The sequence below is a fragment of the Mobula birostris genome, chromosome 3, assembly GCF_030028105.1.
Source record: "Mobula birostris isolate sMobBir1 chromosome 3, sMobBir1.hap1, whole genome shotgun sequence".
NCBI lineage: Eukaryota > Metazoa > Chordata > Chondrichthyes > Myliobatiformes > Myliobatidae > Mobula > Mobula birostris.
The window spans coordinates 14,572,673-14,588,714 of record NC_092372.1 but is presented as its reverse complement, the minus strand read 5'-3'; the positions used below and the strand labels follow the sequence as shown (position 1 = coordinate 14,588,714).

The 16,042-nt window shown below is 40.4% G+C and overlaps 1 protein-coding gene across 4 annotated transcripts in view; it reads left to right on the top strand.

The window, feature by feature from the left end:
- atp8b1 (ATPase phospholipid transporting 8B1) overlaps positions 1-16,042 on the top strand; it is a 184,079-nt gene that overhangs the window by 166,388 nt on the left and 1,649 nt on the right. For all 4 annotated transcript variants that reach the window (XM_072251748.1, XM_072251746.1, XM_072251747.1 and 1 more), the window contains exons 22-27: positions 943-1,225; positions 4,967-5,190; positions 6,698-6,781; positions 6,890-7,135; positions 10,873-11,011; positions 12,718-12,848. In XM_072251748.1, coding sequence (XP_072107849.1) covers positions 943-1,225; positions 4,967-5,190; positions 6,698-6,781; positions 6,890-7,135; positions 10,873-11,011; positions 12,718-12,848 — 1,107 coding nt within the window. The remainder of the gene's footprint in view (positions 1-942; positions 1,226-4,966; positions 5,191-6,697; positions 6,782-6,889; positions 7,136-10,872; positions 11,012-12,717; positions 12,849-16,042) is intronic.

Below are 16,042 nucleotides of genomic sequence, written 5' to 3'. Positions count from 1 at the left end.
ACAGGCCAAATTGAAATGTTTTGTTATTTCTAACCCACCTTTAAGAAAGATGAATAGATTAGATGCAGGTTCCAACAGGAATTATTCTGCGTTGAGGTAGACGGAGAATAAATTTGGGTGTATCGACATCCAGAATGTGATTTGCTCTTATAATTAAACATGTTTAATAAAACTATCTGGAAGGTGTAATATTAAAACACAGGATATGTTTAATAAGAAAATATTATTTTTATGAGAGTGTCACACCTTTAAGGTGAATTAAATGAGATCAAAAAGAAATGGGGATGGTGTTAATTCGTTCATTCCTTCTGTGCCGTGTCGATGATGTGAGCGATCACGGTCTCTCCGTGATCATGATTGGCCTCAGCAAGTTTTTCTTCAGAACTGCTTTGCCATTGCCTTCTGCTGGGCAGTGTCTTTACAAGATAAGTGACCCCACCCTTTAGCAATACCTTTCAGAGATTGTCTGCCTGGCATTAGTGGTCACGTAACCAGGACTTGTGATATGCACCAGCTGCTCATATGACCATCCACCACCTGCTCCCATGGCTACATGTGACCCTGACCAGGGGGCTAAGCAAGTGCCACACCTTGTCCTCATTTGGTAGAGACGTACCTCCACCCCACCACACAATCTACTACATGGGAGGAAACCTAGTGCCCTGATTGGGGGGGGGGGGGTTGGTTCTGTTGTGGGCTAAGCTTGTGCTACACCTTGCCCAATGGTGACTTGAAGGCTAGCAGAGGGAAGGAGTGCCTCACACCTCCTTAGATAGTCGACGTTTCAGGCCAGGTCCTGAATGAGTTCCTCCAGCATTTTGGGTGTTGTTGCTTCAGGTTGATCAGATTAACTAGCTGGGGGAAGAATAATTAGGAGTATAGGCTTGATTGGCCAGAGTGATTAGTCCAGTTCCCACATTTCTCTGTGCGTTTCTTTTCCAGAATGAAATACTCAGAGAAAAGAAAATAAGAAAAAAGAAATGGTTCAAGCGACCAAAAACTGAGAATGAGAAGAAGATGCAAATGGAGATGGATCAAAATAATGAAGCTGCTAAAGAACGGAGGCAGAGAGACTTTGTGGATTTGGCATGTCAGTGCTCGGCTGTAATCTGCTGCCGCGTCACTCCTAAGCAGAAAGCCATGGTTGTCAACTTGGTGAAGAAATACAAGAAAGCAATTACACTGTCAATTGGAGATGGAGCTAATGATGTTAACATGATAAAAAGTGAGTGCAATGAGGCATTGAAGTAGAATTAAGCCATTCGGCCCATTGAGACTGAGCTATTTTCTCAATTAGTTTTTGTTCTTTGAGTGCTGTTCCAAATAAGTGGTTGCCCGGGTTACCCGATGGCCTTATTAACCAGAATCCACTGTATACCCTATGACTTGACCGCAGTTCATTACCCAATGAATTGAAATGGGTTTCTTTTGTTTTTACTTTAACCTAATATTTTTAGTCATATTTTTCTTGATGTCTTTCATGTTATATGAATTCCAACAAAGATCAAGGATCAACTTTATTCACCGTATACATTTACATGTATTAACAGTTTGCTGTGCTGTGTTGGTCAGGGCACGACATGTAACAAAAAAACATTCACCAAAAATAATATAAAGAAAAGAATTGTACTTATAAAGTTAGAGGTTAAAGGGCAGGTATTCAATAAAGTGTGAATAAATAAATAAATAAATACTCGTATTTACAATATAACCAGCATTATAAAAAGTGTTTTTTAAAAAAGGAAAGAAAATTATAATATTTATATAATTGTTTTAGCTTCTTACTTCATCCCCTCCCCACCCCCACCCACCTGGCTTCACTCTCTAACATTTTCTCCTTCCCCTCCCCCCACCTCCTTATTCTGGCATCTTCCCCCTTCCTTTCCAGTCCTCTCGAAGGGTCTCAGCACGTAACCATATAACAATTACAGCACGGAAACAGGCCATCTCGGCCCTTCCAGTCCGTGCCGAACTCTTACTCTCACCTAGTCTCACCAACCTGCATTCAGCCCATAACGCTCCGGAACGTCGACCGTTTATGCATTTCCACAGATGCTGTCTGACCTGCTGAGTTCCTCCAGCATTTTGTGTGTAATGCTCTGGATTTCCAGTAGCTGCAAAAATATAACCACATAACCATATACAATTGCAGCACGGAAACAGGCCATCTTGGCCCTTCTAGTCCATGCCGAACTCTTACTCTCACCTAGTCCCACTGACCTGCACTCAGCCCATAACCCTCTATTCCTTTCCTGTCCATATATCTATCTAATTTAACTTTAAATGACAACATCGAACCTGCCTCAACCACTTCTGCTGGAAGCTCATTCCACACAGCTACCACTCTCTGAGTAAAGACGGTCCCCATCATGTTACACCTAAACTTTTGCCCTTTAACTCTCAACTCATGTCCTCTTGCTTGATTCTCCCCCATTCTCAATGGAAAAAGCCTATCCACGTCAACTCTATCAATCCCTCTCATAATTTGAAACACCTTTATCAAGTCCCCCCTCAACCTTCTACGCTCCAGAGAATAAAGACCCAACTTGTTCAACCTTTCTGTGTAACTTAGGAGATGAAACCCAGGCAACATTTTAGTAAAACTCTATACTCTCTCAATTTTATTGACATCAAAAATACCTTGTGTCATTGTTTTAGACTCAGTTTCAAATTAAATTTGATGCAAAATTGCTCATCGTTAGAAAATGGGGGAACATACTTCAGAACAGCGCATAGAACAGTACAGGCCCTTCTGCACAAGATATTCTGCCAACCTTTTAACCTACCCTAAGATCAACCTAAGAGACTCTTAAATGTACCTAACGTATCAGCCTCTCCCACCAGGCTATTCCAAGCATCCACCACTCTGTAAAAAAAACAACAACTTGCCTCTGACATTCCCCTATACTTTCCTCCAGTCCCTTTTACATTATGCCTCCTCATCTTAGCATTGTTATAAATTGTGTTATGAATCAGAAACCTAATTTTTGTCCTTTTTAGATTGGGTGCTAAATATATTGTCCATTTTGGCTTCAATGTGACTAGCTGCTGTGAAGATCTGCTGTTTGGCTGGCTTGCAATCTCCTCAATTATTTCACTTCACAAAATTAGCTTTAAAAATCTTTGCAGTTCTACCTCTTTTGAAAAGACCAAAGGTGCCGTACAGAACCAATGTCCTGGGTATTAATTTTTGTTCTATGTTCCAACTGCCCTAGGAGGATTCGCTTCCTGCCACCCCCCCCCCCACAATTCAGAAAAATCAGATTCAGGTTTATTATGACCAACATATATCACAAAATCTATTATAAGTAGTACAGAAAGAGAGCAAAACTAGCAAGCTAGTGTCCAAGGCTCATGGATCATTCGAAAATCTGATGGCAGAATGGTAGGCGATGTTTCTAAAATGTGGGTGGGTCTTCAGGCTCCTGCACCACCTCTCTGATGGTAGTAATGAGAAGAGGTTGGTGAGGGTCCTTAATGATGGATGCTACCTTTTTGAGGCATCATCTTCTGGAGGTGTCCTGGCTGCTGGGGAGGCGAGTGCCCATGATGGAGCTGGCTGAATTTACAAACCTTGGCAGCGTTTTCCAATCCTGTGCATTTGCCCCTCCACACCAGACTGTGATGCGATGGAACCCATGCTCAGCACTTTAATGGGTGCCATCTCCATAAGATCAAGGGTATGGGACGGCTTGGCATAGCACACGCACTGCGCATTTCAACAGCACTTTATATCAGTGGAATCCATATAAACGAACATTCAGTTTTAACTAGATATCATCTAGTTTATACGCTTCATTTTTCCAGAATTGGTAGCAGTAGATTTTAATCCTTCACTTAAATGTTATGAAATTAAAACTATACAACACAAGGTACATTTCAGCACCAGTACTGTGCTAAAAAAAATATCGGTAGGAAATCATTTTGATCGCATGTTTGAAAGCAGTGTATAAATTGCATGGGTGGCAGGGTAGCCTAGGAGTTAGCAAAATGCTATTACAGTACCAGCGACCAAGGTTCAAGTCCATCACTCTGTGAGGAGTTTGTCTGTTCTCCCTGTGACTGCGTGGGCTGCTTCTGGGTGCTCTGGTTTCCTCCAACAGTCCAAAGACGTATCAGTGAGTTGGTTACTTGGTCACATGTGTAATTGGGTGACACAGCTTCACTGGGCTGGACAGATCTGTTATCGAAAGTATGCAACACGAGTCATTTTTAAATCTTTTTATTAATTATTATTAAAAATCGACAACAAAACAAAATACATTAAAATAATCAAGTCAATATATCAATATGTGTAATAAGAGTCAAACTATTAGCCAAGCTAAACAGTATATCAATAATAATAAGAAAAAACAAAATGTTTAAAGCTTTTTTTTTTGGAAACGAGTTTTTTTTTTCAGATATAGAGAGCATCCTCTTATCTGTCATTATTGTCTGGATTGGTGTAACATCCTCTGACAATGCACAAGAACTTCAAATGAACTGTCAAGTTGGCAGAAAAGGTCACTGGCTGCGGTTTATCAGCACCACGAGACTTGTACGCGTCCAGGACAAAGTAATGAGCAGGAAAAGCTATTGCAGATGAACCCAACTGGCAAACTGCCTTTTCCAAAAGGTCCCTTTAGAGCAATATGCACAAAATGCTGGGGGAACATGCAGCAATGATGGAAATGAATAATCTGGCAGAGGATGAAATGTCAGACAGATCCATGACAGCGTGTAGCAGTATGATTGGAGATTTGATAGTGGTATACTTTGATGGAGTGAGTTTCTGCCACATGGTTGGCTGGTTAACAAGTAGGTATACCTAATAAAGGGGCAACTGAGTGTATATGGCGAGTAAAGTTGGTCCTTGATCCTAATGCACCAATACCTAGTGGTTGGAGAGCATGTTGATCACTTGTTAAAATGTTGTGTAAGTTACTTGAAGCTTGAAATTACTCTAGACTTTTATCTAATGCTACAGCTGCTCACATTGGAGTGGGAATCAGTGGCCAGGAAGGCATGCAGGCTGTCATGTCGAGTGACTATGCCTTTGGACAGTTTCGGTTCCTTCAGCGACTGCTCTTGGTTCATGGAAGGTGGTCGTACATCCGCATGTGCAAGTTCTTAAAGTACTTCTTCTACAAAAACTTTGCATTTACTTTAGTGCATTTCTGGTATTCCTTTTTCAATGGATTTTCTGCACAGGTAAAAGTATTTTTTTAAAAAACTGACTCTTTTGAAAAAAGCTCTGCAACGTAATAGTTATGTTTTTAATTGTCTTTTAATCTCACGGTAAAGGCAAATGGTAGAAAGCTCTTTCAGTATCAAGAGTTGGAAAGATTCACTAAACAGAAAAAATGTTAGAATGGTAAAGGAAAATGATTATTTAGCCTTCAAAAAAATTAAACAATGTACATAGTCATAGAGCACCTCAGCAATGAAACCAGATGCTTCAGACAATCTAGTCCATGCCATTCTATTATTCTGCTTACTCCCATTGACCTTCACCTGGACCACAGCTCTCCATACCTCTCCCATTCATGTACCTATCCAAATTCCTCTCAAATGTTGAAATCAAGTAAGCATTCACCACTTCCGCTGGCAGCTCATTCCACACTCTCACCACCGGCTGAGTGAAGAAGTTCCTCTTCAGGTTCCACTTAATTTTTGCACCTTTCATCCTTAACCTATGACCTCTAGTTCTAGTCTCACCTAATCTAAGTGGGGAAAAGCCCACTTGTATTTACCCTATACGTTTCATAATTTTGTATACCACTATCAAATCTCCAATCATACTGCTACACGCTGTCATGGATCTGTCTGACATTTCATCCTCTGCCAGATTATTCATTTCCGTCATTGCTGCATGTTCCTCCAGCATTTTATGCATATTACTTTAGGAATAAAATCCTAACTGACTCAATCCTTTCCTGTAACTCAGGTACTCAAGTTCCAGCAACAGCCTTGCAAATTTTCTCTGCACTCTTTCAGTCTTATTGATATTGTTCCTGTAGGTAGGTGAACAGAACTGCACACAATACTGTGAATTTGGCCTCACCAATGTCTTACACAACATTGAAATAGCATCTCAACTGCTGTACTCATTACTTTGATGCATGAAGGCCAATGTGCCAAAAGATCTCCTTACAACTTCTATCTACCTGTGATGCCACTTTCAAGGAATTATGGATCTGTATTCCCAGATCCCTCTGTTCTACCACACTCCTCAGTGCCCTACTGCCCAACATGTTAACTCCTAACTTATCCACCTAGTGGCTTGCTGTGGCAATGTCTGTACTGGCATCAAGGACTATTTAAATATTGGTGTCATTCATTGAGCAGGAATGGTCATGTTGTATAGGGCTTCAATCTGCTCAAAACTGTTTGTTTGGCAGTTTTTTGGGTGTCATTTTTCATTGATTTTGTTGTATTTCTTTGATCTACTGTGAATTCCTGCAAGAAAATGAATCTCAGGATAGTATATGATGACATAGACTTTTGTGTTGAATTTTTATGCTTGCGGAAAATAAATTTTTTTATAATTTCAATAGTTGCTAATTGTTCCATGCACAGACTAAATGTTCAAATTTGTAAATATAAGTTTTTGTAAGTTTACTTTTATGCACTGAGATAGACATTTAATTTCTTATGTTTCTAGTAGAAGTTAGAGAGGTAAATAAATCTCATGTTTCCTTTGTCTTCTTATGCACAGACTGCATATGAGAATTGGTTTATCACACTATACAATGTTCTGTACTCCAGTCTTCCAGTGTTGGTGGTTGGGGTGCTTGATCAGGTACGTTCCATCCAAATGTTCAATACCACTGTGTTTTGTGCATCTTTATTGATTTCAATTACAGTTTTCTATTTAACTCGGTTTTCCCCTCTTTGCCCTTCTTTTTAGGATGTCACCGATAAATTGAGTCTTCAGTTTCCGAAGCTTTATATAGCAGGGCAAAAAGGCTCGTACTTCAATTTTACAAAGTTCTTTCTCAGTTTGCTTCATGGTATTATTATATCCATGATAATTTTCTTTGTACCATATGGAGCCTTCCTTCAAACAATGGGTCAAGATGGTGAAGCACCAACAGATTACCAGTCATTTGCAGTCACCACAGCCTCCGCTCTAATTATAGCTGTGAATTTCCAGGTAAGTAGATGCTTCATGATTTCTTCCACTATCTTTCCAAAGTTATATACTCTTGGTATGATCTGAAGTGCAGTTGCCCTTGAATTCCTTACCAGTGGTAGCAGCATTTGAGAATGTGAGGTCAATATCAATATCCTTTCTTTATTCTGCATGATTTCCAGTAGAAATGTCACATCTACATCGAAATATGAAATGTTTGCGTCAACAACCTCCACAGTCTGAGGATGTGCTGGGGCAGCCCACGAGTGCTGCCATGCTTCCAACATTGCATGCCCTCAACTTACTAACCCTAATTGATATGTCTTTGGAAAGTGTGTGAAACCAGAACACCTGGAGGGAACCCACATGGTCATGAGAAGAGCATTACAAACTCCTTACAGACAGCAGTGGTAATTGAACCTCGGCCGATGACACTGTAACGCCTTACACTCATTGTTGTACGACTATGTCACCCTGGGTTTCACTGAGCATTGCTTTTTTAATTCCTTTCCACCCTTGCCCAAAGCTGTCAAGGCCAAACATATCTTGTTTGTAGCTCTGACTGACATCAGCAAAGGAAAATACATACGCTTTGGAACCTCCTCCCTCGCCTGTAACTTGCTATCACATCAGGTTGTGTCCTGATACACCAGGGTGGAGCTCTTAAGTAAATTATAGTCCTACACCACATTTTAGCGTTTGTTATTTTTTGGATTGTCTTCATGTTCTTTAATACCTCATTCAATTTAAAAGCATTGTGCCTTGGGATAAGTTATAGCAAAATATATATATTTTGTTAACATCCAGACTATGCACAGTAAGAAATGGAGACTTCTTATTTACTGATTAAGATGTGGTATACAAACACAGATTATAACTTGGTTATGCTAGTATCACAAGAAGATTTTTTACTTAATTTATTTAGCAATACAGCACAGTAACAGGCCTTTCTGGCCCAGTGAGCTTGTGCCACCCATGTGACCAGTTAACCCACTAATACAATGGCCTTTGAAACGTGGGGGGAAAAAAGGGAGCATCCTGTTTAAATTGTAAAGGGTAAAGTAAAGTAAAGGCATCCATTAATCTTGCGAGACCATGGATCTGCGCCTGGAAAGTCTTCACTCTCCAGGGCACAGGCCTGGGCAAGGTTGTATGGAAGACCAGCAGTTGCCCATGCTGCAAGTCTCCCCTCTCCACGACACCAATGTTGTCCAAGGGAGGGGCATTAGGACCCATACAGCTTGGCACCAGTGTCGTCACAGAGCAATGTGTAATTAAGTGCCTTGCTCAAGGACACAACACGTTCCCTCGGCTGGGGCTCGAACTCACGACCTTCAGGTTGCTAGTCCAATGCCTTAGCCACTTGGCCACATGCCCACACTAAAGGGTGGACAATATTAACAGCCAGGGAGCTGTTTTCCCATTACCCTCTCTCCTTGAACCATCTTCAAAGTTCAAAGTAAATTTATTAACAAAATACATTTATGTCACCATATACAACCTGGAGATTCAGTTTCTTGTGGGCATGCTTCAATAACTCCATAATAGAATAACAACCATAATATAATCAATGAAAGACCGCACCAACTTGGACATTCAACCTGTGTGAAAAAGACAATGAACTATGCAAATACAAAAAAAAGAAATAATAATAATAAATAATCAATAAATATTGAGAACATGAGATGAAGAGTCCTTGAAAATAAGTCCATATGTTGTGGGAACACTTCAATGACAGGGCAAATGAAGTGCAGTGAAGTTATCTGCTTTGGCTCAAGAGCCTGATATTTGAGGGGTAATAGTTGTTCTTGAACCTGGTGATGTGAATTGAAAATTGAATAGCTCAACCTTACAGGTTTGATGCTAACTGACGAGTAAATAGCAGGTTATTCTAATGATTCTTGAAAGATCATTACTAGTGCTGCCATGTACTCTTCAGCAACCTCTTTCAGAACACTGAGGTGCAGTCCATCTGGTCCAGGTGACCTATCTACCTTTAGGCTTCTGAAGAACCTTGTCCTTAATAATAGCAACTGCGCTCAGTTCTGCCCCCTGATACTCTTGAATTTCTGGCATGCTACTAGTGTCTTCCATAGTGAAGACTGACATAAAATACTTAAGTTCATTTGCCACTTCTTTCTCCCCCATTACTAACTCTTCAGCATTATTTTCCAGCAGACCAATATCCACTCTCACCTCTCTTTTACTCTTTATACGTTTGATAAACTTTTAGTATCTTCATTTATATTATTGACTACCTTACCTTCATATTTTGTCTTTTCTCTTGTTATAGCTTTTTAAGTTGCCTTCTGTTTTTAAAAGCTTCCAAATCCTCCCTCTTCTCAGTAATGTTTGCTATACTATATGCCCGCACTTTTGCTTTTATGTTGTTTTTGACTTCCCTTCCCAGACATGGTTGCCTCATCCTCCCTTTAGAATGTTTGGGATGTATCTATCCTGCACCTTCCAAATTATCCCCAGAATCTCCAGCCATTGCGGTTTTGCCGTCATCCCTGCTAGTGTTCCCTTCCAATCAGCTTTGGCCAGCTCCTCTCTCATCTGTATTCTCCCTTTCAAACAGCCTGGTGAATTCTATCATATTATGATCAGTGTCTCCTAAGTGTTCCTTTATCTTAAGCTTCCTAATCAAATCTGGATCACTACCCAACACCCGGTCTCGAATTGCTTGCCCCTAGAGGGCTCAACAACAAGCTGCTCTAAAAAGCTATCTTATAAGCATTCTACAAATTGTCTCTCTTGGGATCGCACACCAACCTGATTTTCCCTTTCTACCTGCATATTGAATCCCCCATGACTATCATAATATTGCCCGTATTACATGCGTTTTCCATCTCCCTTTGTAACTTGTATCCCACATTCTGGCTACTATTTGGGGGCCTGTATATAACACCCGTCAGGGTTTTCTTACTCTTGCAGTTTCTTAATACTTCCCACAAGTATTCTACATCTTCTGATCCTCTGTCACTAAGGATTTGATTTCATTTTTTTTTTTAATCAACAGAGCCTCCCCAACCCCTTGACCTTTCTACCTGACCTTTTGTTACAGAGGAGTAGCCAAAGTTGATTGAAAGGGGACACTAGCAGGGATGATGGCAAAACCACAATGGCTGAAGATTCTAGAGCAATTTGGAAGGTGCAGGATAGATATATACCAAACATGAATAAGTATTCTAAAGGGAAGATGAGGCAACTGTGGGTGACAAATGCAGTCAAAAATAGCATAAAAGCAAAAGAGAGGGCATATAATATTGGGAAGTTAGATGATTGGGAAGCTTTTAAAAAGCAACAGAAGGCAACTAAAAAGACATAAGAGGAGAAAAGATGTTAAGCTCTCAACTTTGTTTGTAGTCATTTATATAACATCCTACAACATAGGATGTAGCTCCCTGGCAAGGATATTCTGATGACAGTTATATTCTTTAAGCGTTATACTGGGAAACAAAGGGAGGACATGCAGAGAGCAATGAATTCCTGGATTTGTGCGCTTCATTATTGAAAACAGCTGATGGCAGAACCAAAGTAACATACGCAAAATGGTGGAGGAACTCGGCAGGTCAGGCAGCATCTATGGAGGGGAGTAAAGAGTCGATGTTTCAAGCCAAGGACTTTCATCAAGACCAACATTACATAATCAGAAACTACATTTTGTGTTTTGCTCGGAATGTTTTGTAGTGTATTCAGTGCAGAATATTCAATACAGAATGTTTGTCTCAAATATTTTAACTATTTTCTTCCAGATTGCTCTGGACACCTCTTACTGGACCTTTGTCAATGCCTTTTCAGTCTTCGGAAGCATTGTGTTATATTTTGCAATCATGTTTGACCTTCATAGTGCAGGAATCCATATCCTCTTCCCGTCGACCTTTACATTTACTGGTTAGTAGCATTATGAAGTATTATACAGTTTTTGAAGTGAGGGAATACTTTCCAATAGTTAAAAGATGTTAAAAGTGGGGTTCCATGTGGATGGGTTTTGGGGCCGCTGCTGTTTTTAATTCACATTAATGATATGGATAAGTACAAAACAAATAAACTAATAAAATTTGCAGATGACCCAAAATTGGGGGGGTGCGGGCTGAAAATGTTCAGACAGCAAAATCAATACAGTTAGATCTATACAAAATCCAGCGGTGGGTAGCTAAATAGATGAAATTTAGTGTAAGTAAATGTAAAATATTACATATAATAAGTACAAATATTTGGAAATCCTGAGTTGAGGCTGACAGTTTTTATATGCCGTTCTGGTCAGCTACCTACAGGAAAGATATTAATAAGATTGAAAGAATACAGAGAAATTTTACAAGGATTTTGCCAGGACTTGAGGACCTGAGTTATTGGGAAAGGTTGAATTGGTTGGGCCTTTGCAATCTGGTGTGCAGGAGAATTAGATTATGAGAACACTCAGTCCTCTTTTATTGTCATTTGGAAATGCATACATGCATTAAGAAATGATACAATGTTTCTCCGGAGTGATATCACAGAAAACAGGACAAACCAAAGACTAACACTGTCAGAACCACATAATTATAACATATAGTACAGCAGTGCAAAGCAATACCATAATTTGATGAAGAACAAACCATGGGCACGGTAAAAAAAAGTCTCAAAGTCCCCGAGTCGATCGACTCCCGAGTCCCCAATAGCAGGTGGCAAAAGGGAGAAACTCCCTGCCATAAAACTCCAGGCACTGTCAACTTGCCGATGCCTTGGAAGCAGCCGACCACAGCCGACACTAGTCCGTCCGTCCGAAAACTTCGAGCCTCCGACCATCCCATCCAATACAGCCTCCTGAGCGCCATCCTCTGCTGAGCGCCTTCGACCTAGCCCTGGCCGCTGAAACAAGCAAAGCCGAGGATTCGGGGCCTTCTGCTCCGGAAATTCCGGTTACTGCACAGTAGCAGCAGCAGCGAAGCGGGCATTTCAGAAGTTTTCCAGATGTTCCTCCGTACTCTCACGTCCGTCTCCATCAAATCAGAATTGTGCACGGTCCCCTACTTGACAGATTACAGATATCATTCACCAGAGAGGCCACGCACGCTGCTGTCATGGCACCATCTTCTCCTTCCATGAGGGGTATGGAGAGGGTAAATGCAAGCAGGCTTTTTCCACTAAGATTGGGTGAGACTAGAACTAGAGGTCATGGATTAATGGTGAAAGGTGAAATGTTTTTTGGGAACATGAAGGAGAACTGTGTCCCTCAGATGGTGGTGAGAATGTGGAACGAACTGGCACTGGAAGTGATGGATGTAGGTTCGATTTCAACACTTAAAAGGAGTTTGGATAATTATATTGATGGGAAAGCTATGGTCCAGGTGCAGGTTGCTGGGACTAGGTAGAATAATAGTTTGGGATGGACTGGAGGGCCTGTTTCTGTGCTGCAGACTTCTTCTTTCCAACTACCTTTTTGCATCAAAGAATAACTAAACAAAATCCAAGTAGATATTTTAAATTTACTAACAGATGTGACATTTATCATAATAAACAAAAGGCAAAAATGGGTAGTGGAATTTACAAAATTTGGTCAGAGAAATGCACTTTTTTAAAATTGAACTGCCGTAATAATATAACTGTTTTCTTCACAGGTGCAGCTCCTAATGCCCTTCGACAGCCATATCTATGGTTGACTATCATCTTAACTGTGGCAATCTGTCTCCTCCCTGTTGTTGCTATTCGTTTCATGTCTCAGGTTGTGAGCCCCTCAGAAACAGATAAAGTAAGTAACTAGGTTGCTCCCGCAGTTTGAGCAATAACTTTATCCTCATACAACTTACATAAAGACAATTACAATTCATTTTTAGAATCTATTAAACTTTTTATTTTCATTTGATGTGCTTTGCTAACAAAAATAAAAGAGCAAATAACTAAATCATGAATTTACAGAGAAGTTCTCTTTGTAAGTTTATGAATGGCAGTGACAGGATAGATATTGAGATGATACATCCCTTCACGTAAGAATCTAAGGGTGATTGTTTCAAAGTTATCCATTTTAGCAGATTTTTCTGTGGGTGTTGAGTGTCGTAATTCCTTTCTGAGGCATGCTGGAAGCAGGAGCTCTGAATATAGTTAGCAGTGGTGTGATCACTCGAGTCGAGTTTTTGAGTTTGATGTTCTCCTAATGGATTATCTGTTGGGTGGGTCCTCAGATGACTACAGGGGCCGATCCGGGATCCACATATTCTGGTGCAGTGTAGGCATGAGTAAGTGGCGATTGTGATAAGTGGCCGGGTCTTTTGGTTGCTCAGTCTCTCCTTTCATGGCTGCCACTTGTTCTCTGCGGCAAAGCAGAGGTCGTTCTCCTGAGGGCCAGCTCCCTGTTGAACAGATTTCCTTCGGCTGTGTCTATTGAACGTAATATATGCCTAGTTTTTAGACGTAATGTTGAATTTCTTCAGGCTGATATTGATGCTATCTTTGAAGCATTTCCTTTGCTCACCAAGGGCTCACTGACCCTTGGGGAGACGTGAGTGTGGCATCCAGATCATGTGATCCAATTAAGGCAGAGGTAGATACTTAAGAAAGATTGCAGTGGATAGACATGAATGTGGAGTTGAAGTTGAAATCAGATCAGGCATGATACTAAATCCCTGGGTTGTCCAATTGTAACTGACTGATGGTGAAGCTCCAATGCAGAGACTGTATCTCCCCCACCCACTCAGTACAACCATGCATTGGTCAGTTTGAGAACCTGCAGGAGGCTAAGAACAGGTTGTACAACCACTCAGTCAGACTTGTTCTGTTGGTCCAGAAAATGACGGACACCATTATGCCTAACACGAGAGGGCACAGTTTTAAGGTGCTTGGAAGTAGGTACAAAGGAGATGTCAGGGATAAGTATTTTAGGCAGAGAGTGGTGAGTGCGTGGAATGGGCTGCCGGTGGTGGAGGCGGATATGTTAGGGTCTTTTAAGAGACTCCTGGATAGGTACATGGAGCTTAGAAAAATAGAGGGCAATGATAACCTTAGATAATTTCTAAGTAAGTACATGTTCAGCATAGCATTGCGGGCGGAAGGGCCTGTATTGTGCTGTAGGTTTTCTATGTTTCTAAATGTTACAATATAGCTAGAGGAGCTGAATGCCCAACTTCTGTTTCTAATTGGTAGACCTGCAGGCAATAAGGGCTTTGACCTGAATGAGGATTATAAGAACATAGGAAGACCAGTCTGAACTTTGGAGTAATTTTCCTGCAGGTTGACCTTTCATTATGGAGTTGGTTTAAGGCAAAATTTCCTTTTGTGGTCTTGGTGTACCTTTTGGATTGTGGTTCATTCACACGGTGAATTCAACAGACTATCAATGAGTGAGGCTGAACTGCAACTGCAGAAGGATGAAAAGAGAAATGAACAAAATATAGAGAAGGTTCAAAAAATGGAAATGGATACACATCAAACCAGAACTTATACAAGTTTAACACAAAACATCTTTATTTTACTTTTCTAACCCTCTAGAACTAGATCCAAGTGCTTAGTTTGATTTTATTTTTGTGTCTTGCCAACTGGTGGGCAACATTTAGTGGAATGTTAAGTGGTAGCCCAAGTGTCGAGATAGGAATGATTTACGGTTTTAAGTTAATACTCTGCACCAGTTTTAAATTAATACTCCGCACAGAAAATTGATTAATATAAAGTTCAAGTTTATTGTCATATGATTCTGTATGTGTGACACACACACACACACACACACACACACACACACACACACATATAAATCAAAATATTACCATAAATAAGTTAAAAATATATCATTAAAAATGTAGCAACGCAGTTAAACAGTAGCAGCATTTTTCAGTAGAAGAAAAGACAAACAAGACAAGAAATGTTGCCGTTGTTAGGAGCCAGAGTGGCTGCTGTATTCGTGTGTCGCCATCTTGATTTCAAAGAAAACATGGACTGATATCTCTAAAGGTGGATAAATTGCCAAAGTAGAGAAAATGTATCTAGGCTCTGTTCAACAAAACATAAAGAGGAAATTTACAATCACTATTCTTGTATTACAGTTGTTGTTCTGGAAGACTAGACTGCTAATCTAATACTGTTTGCTTTAAAAAGTGGACAGTCTCAAGTAATTAACATCCAATAAGTTTGGAGAATGCAAACAAGAGAAAAAATGCTGACGATGAGGGAGTGAATGATCTTTGTTCCTTGAAGATAGCAGGACAGGTGGAAGAGATGGTTATAGAAATGTGTACAGGATACTTGCCCTGGTCTTATAAGATGCTGCCTGGACTAGAGAGTATATCATTTGAGGATAGTTTGAGCCAGCTAGTGCTTTCTCTTTGGAGCAAAGGAGGATGAAAGGTGACTTGATAGAGGTGTACAAGAAGATAAGAGGCACAGGTGGAGTGAACAGCCATAGATTTTACCCAGGACATAAATGGCTATTGTGGTTAATTTGGTGTCAGTGGTAATGGAACAGGCAGATACAATGGCGAAATAAAGAAACTCTTAGATAGGCACATGGATGATAGAAAAAAAATGAATGATGGGACCTGAGTTATAAGGAAAGATTGGATTAGTTAGGACTGTATTCTTTAGAACATAGAAGACTGAGAGGAGATTGGATAGAGGTATATAAAATTATGAGGGATATAGATAGGGCAAATGCAAGCAAGCTGTTTCCATTGAGGTTAGGTGGGACTACAACCAGAGGGCATTGATTAAGGGTACAAGGAGAGAGTTCTTCACTCAGAGGATTGTGAGAGTGTGGAACAAACCACCAGCAGAAGTGGTGCATGCAAGCTTGATTTTAACATTTAAGAGAAGTTTGGATAGGTACAGGGATATGGAGGTCTATGGCCCGAGTGCAGGTCAGTGGGAATAGACGATTTAAATGGGTTGGTATGAACTAGATGATCCGAAGGGTATGTCTCTCTGCTATACTTTTCTATAACTCTATGACTCTAAAAATGG